Source organism: Anarrhichthys ocellatus, unplaced genomic scaffold (assembly GCF_004355925.1).
Source record: "Anarrhichthys ocellatus isolate YVR2014 unplaced genomic scaffold, GSC_Weel_1.0 scaffold19, whole genome shotgun sequence".
Classification (NCBI taxonomy): domain Eukaryota; kingdom Metazoa; phylum Chordata; class Actinopteri; order Perciformes; family Anarhichadidae; genus Anarrhichthys; species Anarrhichthys ocellatus.
This window is the reverse complement of record NW_022280049.1, coordinates 5,781,995-5,791,781: the sequence shown is the minus strand read 5'-3', so window position 1 is coordinate 5,791,781 and position 9,787 is coordinate 5,781,995. Positions and strand designations below refer to the sequence as shown.

Genomic DNA, 9,787 nt, shown 5'->3' with positions numbered 1-9,787 from the left:
GGCCCGCAGAGTGTTTTACCATATGCACCACACACACACACACACACACTCCTAACAGATCACTCCAACCACTGGTATAATAATAATGTAATACCACAGGTATTTATCCTATTAATAGATCTCTTCTCCCCTGTTTCTCTCATTATCAGGACAGCCGTCTTGTCAACAACTACAGTGACACCTTATTAACCCCTTCAACTTCACTGCCTAACCCAGGATCCGTTCACACAAACAGCCAAGTGAGTCTCACTGTACAGCACGTTCATCTGAAATAACTGGGTGAACGTTTGTAGGTTACGTTAAGACCACCAATGACTGAACTATTTCTTATTTGAATTGTAACATACAGCTAAAAAAATGTTTTAAGGTAAATGAAACAAGATATCACATGTTAAAGATGAATTGTACATGAAATACTTCATCGTTGTGAAGTAGCACGCAATAATCACAAAGAACACACAGAAACATGCTAACAATGCTAGCACTCTGTTGTTTGTCAGGTATTTTCACCACCTTAGTTTGGTGTGTTAGCATGCTAACGTTTGCTCGTTAGCTGCAAAGGTAAGCGGGGGCTGATGGGAATGCCATCGGTTTTGGAGGTGTTTAGTAAACTGGACAATTAAAAAATTTGACCTGATAGTGGCGCTAAATTAAATATTAAAGGGGTCACTGGAATAGCTGTCGGGGCAACTCATTTTAGCTGAGTGGCTAGTTTAGCTATTATGAGCACTCCAGAGAGCCAAACCAGGAAAGACCAAAGGGCACGACATGTTTTTACTGTTTTGAAGCACACAGAGTAAAAGAAAACTCTCATTTGATGCCTATGTGAGGGGCATGAACCCTAATGTAATAATGAAGGGGGCTGCGTTGTGTGTCGACACAGAGACTTGGCAGACAGCCTCAATAAGAAGCAAGAGACTATGGCTGCATGTCCATGTTCACGGGTTGTTTGACTGTAAGAGATATCAGGGCGGGTGACGGGGTGAGGTGAGGGTCAAGTGGAGGGGTGGCAGGATCAGGTGTGTGTGTGTGTGTGTGTGAGACAGAGGTTGTGCGAGTGTGAGCAGGAGATTGGTTAAATATTAATGAAGCGGAGAGCGGGGATGGATGGGGCCAGCTGTGTAGGCGCGTGTGTGTGTATGTGAGCACGCAGTGAGACAGTAAAACTGATTAAAAGCAGAGTTAACACATCTGACAGGAAGCAATGGTCAAGAGGTGAGTGGAAACTGGGGAACGCCTCGGGCTGGAACGATTAGACACACACACACACACACACTACGCTGCAGCAGCAGATGGAAAGTGGGGAAAGCCCTGGGCGGCAGCGATTGGTCACACATGCCCTTCGATATCCGAGTAGAACCAATCAGCTCGGCTTCCTGCGTTTGACCTGACCCCTTCATGCATCGTAATTGAATATCTCAAATGGGAGGCCGAGAAGGAGAGCGAAGACAAGGGGAGGAAGAGAGCCTGTGCGACCACATTCTGTGAAAGGGTTCTATTAAAAATAGACGGCGAGTCTCTTCACTGTCGACACTCACCACTGTAACAAAAAACGGGTTGAATTGTGACAATAAAAACACTTTAAAAGGTATCCCACAAAGAATTTAAAAAATGCAACATACACAATATTCCTTTGAAATATACGCTACTATAAATGTGTGTTTCTCTTTTAGAAGAACACAGTTTGAACCTATAACATACTGTAAATATGCAGCAACAAGATCTTTGACACATAAGGACATCTGGTGTATTTTGGAGGTAAGTAAACAAAGTTTATGTAATTTGGTAAAAACTTACAGGGAAAATGATTTTCATTTTCAATACATCTATTGTTTCATTCAGTTTAGAATCATATGTGAGAAATAATATCAGCGGATCCTCTCATGTGAGAAGCTGGGAATGGAAAATGGTTTTATTGAATTTTTCGATTTTGCTTGAAAAATGTTCTGAAACGACTCAATTATCAAAACAGTTTGCCAATGACTTTTCTGTCAGCCCACTAATTAGTGTATTGTTTCAGCTCAAAACGCTACTGTCATTCATTATGCATTTACTATAGGAAACTTTACTCTTTATTTACTGCATGTTTAATTGTGTGCTTCCTTTTACACAAATTTCACATTTCTGCGTGTCCGGCCAGACACTATAAATGAGAATAAGTGTTCCTGGTGAACAGCCTCTATTTTAAATATAGCATCACATACTTATTTTTAGAAAACCTCTTGGAAATCTTTCAGGACATTACTGACCTGTAAAACAGATATTCTGTTCTTTTCTCAAGAAAGAAACCTTGGCCTTAACATGTATTTTCTGCTGCTGAATCCCAGCTGATGACTTAACTGTCTGTACGTACCGTTTCATTTCCTGTGTGTGAATCATGTAGTCGTCGTGACCAATCCCCCTTGTTGCAATTAGAGCTTTTTCACAGAGCCAGCGTGTGTGTGTGTGTGTATGTGTGTGGCTGTGAGCAGCTCTCCCCCCGTCGTGCAGAAGCAGACAGAGGGACGGGACCACCGGCCGACCGGATCCCTGCCTGTCAGCAAGTAGCACTCCTCTAGGAACCCAGACCAGGAGGTGTTGACGGCACTGGAGGAAAGCCACTTGGTATCCACACCTGACACACACACACACACACACACACATATATATATATATATATACAAACACAGGCGTCCCCAAGAGCAGCGTTCACTCCAGCACATCTGGAGGAAGCATCTCTGCACACACAGCGGAGAGAAAAATAGTCCGCGACCGACTCTCCCGGCTTTAATCATACTTAAGGGTTAAAAATAGATTTGAAACCAAACTTACCAAATAGATTTTGTGGCTCTGACGGCAGAGGGACGTGGAATTTTAATTTCAGGTGATCCAACTCCTGGCAGAGATGACCAACAGCCGTTGGATCACCTGGGGTCAGTGTTTTTTCGGATAACTCCAAACGACCGAGGACGCGAAGAAGCATGTGCGTAATAGAGACTTGTGTCAGTCTGGGGGCGCTGATGATGATTGTGAATGTAGTTAAGTGCGTGCTGATGATGATTAGGAAGGACACAAAAAAGGGGTCAGAGGTGGCTGAGTGTCACTCCGGAGGACTCCCGTCAGCTACGGGGCTGTTCATGTATAGATGTGTCTGTGTGTGTCTGTGTGTGTGTGTGTGTGTGTCTGTGCTTGGACAGCACCTGTAATGGCTCCCAGCTGAGTCTTGCCTTCCCCCCTGGGATGTGCTGAACTGTGTGTGTAGTGTGTGTGCGTGTGTGTGTGTTTGTGTGTGTGTGTGTGTGTAATGAGGCACTGGCATGCGAGCGGCAGAGGGCCGCTTCCTCTACAGGTGACACCTTTGACCTCTCATCTGTTCCCTGTTGGAGGACAGAAAGAGGAGGGGCAGTGAGATGGAAAAAGGAGGGAAAGAGAGGCATGCTGGGATGCATACTTTGCCCAGAACACGGCTATAAACTGACACAAAAAAAAAACGTGACAAGTAAAACGTGTTGAAAACTCTTTTAATGACTCCCTGTCTTTGCATACAAGTGAGCCGCTAGAGCCGTTTACTGCGACATGCAGAAAAACTCAAGCATATTCCAGCTTCCTCCAAAGCAATAATCCCCACCGCACAATAAAAAGAAGTTTGAGTTTCAGCGCCTTAAGCCAAAACACAAACAAACAACACATCCTCAGTCAGGTAGGACACAGCAGTCACAACACAAGTATGCTCTGAGCAATCAGAGAATCAGTGAAGCGGGCAGTAAATAAATAAATAAATATTGCTCCTTACATTTTATATACAGTGTATACCCACTTTGGAATGGCGTATTAGCGATTAAGTAGTACAAGTGTTGTTTTTCCTCAACAATTTGCGAGACAAAAAAATAAATCCCATTCAGATCCAACGTGTGCCACCTTAAAAATAAAGAAACATGGCAGAACAGTATAGTGTCCTAATGCTGAGCTAATACATTATCAGAATGAATGTTAAATATGAGTGTGCAAATGAACATTGTTATGGAAGGAGGACTGCGTGTGATGCAGCGAGTGCCGGGGCTGCAAACATCCCGCCTCTTCCTCTCGGCCCCTTCCCCTGCTGTTAGTCAGCTTCCTTTATTTCTCTCGACAGAACAAACCTGGAACGCGGAGCTTCCAGGCACATGCCACCTTTTGTTTGTTGTTGTTCACTCTCCGCTCTGTCGCTCCCCGCTCTCCTCCCTCCTCTGCGGTCTTGTTATTTTTTCCGACATCACTACGACACCTGGCCTCGCAGCCTGGACAGCCTCTGGGAGAGCTCGTCCTGTTGATGACGACAACCAAACAGGTGAGAACAGTGGGGGGGGGGGGGGGGGTGGAGAGGAGGAAGGAGGGGGGGGAGCCACCGAGCGGGGGGGGGGGGGGGGGGCGCTCTAGAAAAGGCAGAGCGTCACTCAACACCTTTTGTAGGCTCGAGAGGCGAAGTGTGTAGTTATGTCCGTCACAAACAGCGGACGTGGTCAGCGTGAATCATGTTGATTACAATGGACTCCAGTGGTGACTCGTCATATGGGAAACATGTCTAAACATCTTGAGGAACAACTCAAACACTTCCTGCCACACGGTCCGGATAGGGATGATGTGTGAATTCTGTTCTGTTTTTTAAACTATAGTATAATAATTAGAGTGGATGTGTTACCTGCTCTGTCGATGCCACAGATGAAGCCAGGGAGGAAGTCTGGCCTGCAGGAAGCTCCAGGTTTAGATCCAACCTTAAAAAAGAGCAATTCATTTAGTGTCTCTTTTTAAAGTTGTCTATTTTAACAAGTAGGTACAGTTTTGTTTTTTCTAATTCCCTGCATTTATGTTTCTCCTCCATCAATATTACAGCTCTTGTCATTTCAGATTCCAGACTGTTTGGAGGTCTACTCACCCCGCTTCGTCAGCCATCTCATGCAACAGCGTGTCCACTTCATTCTAGGGACAAGCAAACAACAATATGTGTTTAGAGGTTTCAGTCAGGGACTTAACACCAAGCGGCCACGTGAGTGTGAGTGTGTGTGTGTGTGTGTGTGTATGTGTGTGTGTGTGTGTGTGTATTCCAGAGGACGGCGCTCATCACCTGAGGCGTCATCAGAGTGGTGGTGTTGCCCATCGTGTCCTCCATCTGAGCTGTCTGCACGTCAAGAGTTTCAAACTGGTTCTCAAACTTGTCTATTAACGCAGAGATCTGTGGAGAAAGAGGAGATCTCAAACCAACGTATTTTGTTTCAATTTGTTTTTGTCTGTCTGCGCTCACGTATGTGAGTCAACTCTTTTTACCTTCTCCAAGTTCATACTTTTCAGTGTGGACTCCATAGACTTGACCACTCCAGACATGGATTTAGACACCTGGGCAAAAAAAACCACATCAATAAAAGTCTCATTTTTCACTGGTCCTAATAGGTTTTGATAAAAAATAAATTAAAGAAAGGATCAGGGTATTTGGAGTCAGACAGGGAGAAGCTGTTGACATAGCAAAGCTTGAAGTGCTGTACCCGTATATTTCCACTAGGGGTCACTTTCACCTTTTTTTAACCAAGACACCTTATCATGACTACCTCTCCTCCTCATAGCATCTCTAATAGCTCAAAGACAACCCTGAATAAGGACAAATCTTCTCAAAACAAATTTGCCAATACTTGATCAAATTATGGTAGAGGGGTTTATTATCAGTGCTATTGTGTTCATGTCTAATGAGACAGGCAACGGTATTACAACTACATAGAGAGGTGTTTTTCAGCTGTACACCATCTCACACATTTCTATAGACGCTATTAAATCCTATTCTATGAAATGATGCCTGTCGTATATAGTGAATCTGAATTCGAGTCTTTTAATGAGGCTCTCATAAGAGCAAGAAGCTAATAGCTTAAAGTCTGAAGCACATCTAATGACATTATGTAATTGTCGGCTTTTTGTTCACATGTCTGCGAGCCTCTTCATTTTGCTCCCTCTCCCTCCCTCCTGTCTCCTTTGTATGGGACTTGTTTTGACAACTTTGGGCTGTGTACCCTGATATGGGTTTACTCTGCAGCTCTTCACCTCCTGAAATGAGATGTAGTTCTCAAAACTTTGAAATCTACATGACCAGTGAAACACCAGTAAGTAACATCAGGTAAAAGCCATGCAGTTTCTACATCTTCACAACGGGCTGGGCGTGTTTTTCTCTCGTTGTCATTTACCTGCTGTGCTACGTAACATCACAAAGCAAGGCAAGTCTTCCGCAAACCAGTGACCTGCAAGCCTGACCTGGTTCATCGTGACAGCGGTCTGGACCCTAGAAGCCACGGCGTCCACACGTGCATTCATCCTCAAGAAGTTAATGGACTGGTGCTTCTGACGGATGGCATTCTCTGCGTGGATCTTGGCTGCCTCCATATTGCCCTTCTGGATAGCCTGAGAATCAAAGGAAGTAGGAGAACATACACTAACTTAATATAGTATAGCTGCACTTTAGCCCAGCTTGTCCCTGCATCCGTGGTCCCTGATAAATGCACAATGTAATAAACCAACCTGCTTAACTTTGGCCTTTTCTGCCCTTTCATCTTTATCACATTTCTTGGAGTTGCGTTGCAGCTCCTTGGCAGCAAACTTGAGGTTGAACAGTTGTTCTGTATGGCTGGTCAAGGAGTAGTTTATTGTAGTAATGGTAATCACTTCAAGACATTGAGCTAATTCAACCCAAATCAGTGCAGACCAGAGTAACTGTTTTTATAAACAACTCAATATGTAACCAAAGAGTCATGAAATGAGTTAGGCGAGCTAGCAAGCACACCAATGTTTTCCTTCATCAGTGAATGACTGGGCAGATGTTGCACGCTATGGAATAACAAGATTAGCTGTCAAAGCCATTTTACATTCGGCTAGCTAACGTTACTGCTAGGCAACCGTACATCTAACGGTATGTATCTGATACTACGCAGGAAAGGATACTCTCCATTTTCGACATGATGCAGGTCTCTCTCTGAGACAAACCCTCAGACTGGTTATGCACAGATTATTACCCAGAATAGTTTGTTTTGATGTCTTTTCAAGCGATCGTATCTTCGCCACCGTAGCGAGGCGAGAGGCTTCACTTCTCCGTACTTCCGCATTCGCTTTAAAATCAGTTGGGCAGAGCGGCAGTAACGTTATCGCATTTGTCTTGAAGACAAAACGACTGTCTCGTAGTTGTTGGAGCATGTTTTCCTTCGGGAGAGCTTTTGTAATGTATTCAGGGAAGAAACACATTTGTGTACCGCTTATTAAACGTTTGAATATTGAATATTGGGGGGGGGGGGTCTCCAACATGACGCATGCGCAGCAACTATTCCCGAATATTCCTTCATATATGTATCCGTTTTGTATAATATACCTGGCCTATGGGTTTATTATACATAAATAATACACTATTAAACAAATGCGTCCATATGTGATATGGTTTGTGGTCCGTAGACCACAGGGTCGATTTGCTGTAACGATGGCTGGACCCATAGACATGTGGCTACACCATGAGACGTGAACCATCTTGATGTGCCTTCCTCTTTGAATTCATTCGCCGCTGTCTGCTTTCACCGTCGTCACACGGTCACGATTTTGCATGGCGTTCTCGCGCCTCCTACGTCACGACCGTTTGAGCGGTGGACGGGCGCGCGTGTCCAAAGCAGACAAGTTCCATCCAGGCTAAAAATAGTTTGTACCCGGTATCGGTAGGTTGTGGTACACGTCTAGTGACGCAATTTGTGCTTCTTTTTTTTTTCCTCGGTGAGGGAGTAAATTGACCTTTTCTACCGAGCCACTCGCTGTGTGCCTGGACGCTTTTAATGCAACGTTTATTTTCTACTTTACTTTTGATGCATTAACGTGGTTGTAACATCTGTATTTGATTTAGTATTGTTTGGACTGGCCTGCGGGCTGACGGGAACACATACGGGAACACATATGGGGGGGTTTAGTTGATGTGGAAGAGATGAAACAGACGGCAAGAAAATGCAGCATGAGGGGAAAAGGGATAATCGGTTGTCCAGAGAGAAGAAGGTTCCGGTGTGTGCGTGCACCGGCTAGCCGAAGGGGGCTGGGGCGGGGGATTAACGGCTGGGTCAGGGGGAGGGAGCAGCATGGATGAGTCATACTGTGTATATATATATATATATATATATATATATATACTCTGAGTGGACACGGAGCCAGATAGAAGGATGTGTGCGTGAGCCAGAGTGAAGAAGTGAATGAGAAGTGTTTTTTTTTACAAACGCTCCCCAAAAACAGTAGCCTGCACGTTGACGTTTGAGCTCGCTACATAACACAACATAGAGGTCCTGGCCTCAACCCCAGCCCGCCCATGTTGTAACGTTAAGGTGAAACTTGTCCGTTTCGACCCAAAACAACACGGTGCGCGTGCATTCGGCCGGTTTAGTTCTTTAGCTGAGGCTTTAGCTAAAAGTTCCCTCACTCCTAAATTTACACACATTTGAATAATACACCTGTTAACGCTCCCCGCGCCACCACCACAACACACAACTTCCCCATAGCCTAATTGTTGTCCTTCTGTGTTTACACACACACACACCCCCACACACACACACACACACACACACACACACCCCCCCAGTCATGACTGAATGACGGTAGGTCGCTATGGAAACTGCGTTACGCTCCGGGCGGCCGGAGAGAGAAAACAAGAGCGCGAGGACTCGTTTCAGTCTTCATTTCAGCACCACGCGAGCTCCTGGACAGCGCCCGGATGAACTCGCGCACAGATTCTAGCCTCGCATGCCTCGTGAGGGACAGAGCCGCATCAGCACCGAGTCTAACCGGAGAGGGTAGCAAAACAGACCCACGCTCAACGGACCTGAAGCTCGGTGGAGACCCACGGTTCGATTCCGCTGCCACGTCAGGAGCCAGTCGCTCCCTCTAATGCCACAGCAACAGGTAAGAAGAACCCTCCGTAAAGTTAGATCGGTCACTTTCTGTGTGTGTGTGTGTGTGTGTGTGTGTGTGCCCGCACGGAGTTTACACGCCGGTGTTTAATGTGTTTTTAATCCTGGTGCTCTGAAGTGCGTCTGCCCTTCAGCCTGCCGGGCACTTAATTGCGGTTAATTGCCCTCACCTATCCGAGGAGTGAGTATAAGTGCGTGATGAGGTGATTAAAGTGAGGACCAGCAGGGCTCTGGATCGGTTCCAGTACAGTTTGTAGGCAGCAGTGGACTGTGAAACAGAACACAACGATAGCCTCCAGCCTGTATTTATTTTAATGGGGAAACAACTTCCATTATTTTTTATACCAGCACTCTCAGGGCACAGGTTTGTGACATTTTACAAGAACCTAGACTCATACATATTTTAAACAACATTTCTGGTCAGCAGACATTGCAATTACATTTTGTACCACAACAAACACTGAGTAGCCTTCTGTTGTTCATTGGATCATGACTGTTGAAGTGAATGGAAGAGAATAATTCTTTTTTTAGATATATAGCACAATATCACTGTATAAAAAATACATTTAAAAAAAAGTCAGGGACACAAGGCTATTCTGGCTTTATCTGGACTTTTCTTTACACAGGACGGGCTTATTTGGTTTTCCTGTATTCTTAAAGATGTTACAGAGCATATGTGTTTGTGTTTGTTTCAGTCCAACGCATATGAGACCCTCCGTAGTCGTATGTGTTGGCTTCTCAGTGGCCATAGATTATGTGCGAGCTGAGCCGATACGCCTGGATGAGTCACTCAGGCTGCAAGTTTCAGAAGAGTGCGAAAGGGGAGGGGTGTGTGTGTGTGTTCGGGGGGGGGGGGGGGGGGGGGGGGG

General features: G+C 45.2%; 2 protein-coding genes across 2 annotated transcripts in view; one reads left to right on the top strand and one right to left on the bottom strand.

Annotated features, from left to right (window-relative positions):
- Positions 1-3,483: 3,483 nt before the first annotated feature.
- LOC116389329 (charged multivesicular body protein 1b-like) lies at positions 3,484-7,076 on the bottom strand. The gene is made up of 8 exons (XM_031857954.1): positions 6,934-7,076; positions 6,514-6,611; positions 6,250-6,396; positions 5,281-5,349; positions 5,081-5,188; positions 4,892-4,935; positions 4,658-4,730; positions 3,484-4,282 (listed from the first exon to the last, which is right to left on the bottom strand). The coding sequence occupies exons 1-8, from the start codon at positions 6,947-6,949 to the stop codon at positions 4,235-4,237; spliced, it is 603 nt and encodes a 200-aa protein (XP_031713814.1). The 5' UTR covers positions 6,950-7,076; the 3' UTR covers positions 3,484-4,234.
- A 1,527-nt stretch (positions 7,077-8,603) lies between these two features.
- tent5d (terminal nucleotidyltransferase 5D) overlaps positions 8,604-9,787 on the top strand; it is an 8,621-nt gene continuing 7,437 nt past the window's right edge. The window contains exon 1 of the mRNA XM_031857593.1: positions 8,604-8,910. Within this exon, the coding sequence (XP_031713453.1) occupies positions 8,896-8,910 (15 nt within the window). The 5' untranslated portion in view covers positions 8,604-8,895. The remainder of the gene's footprint in view (positions 8,911-9,787) is intronic.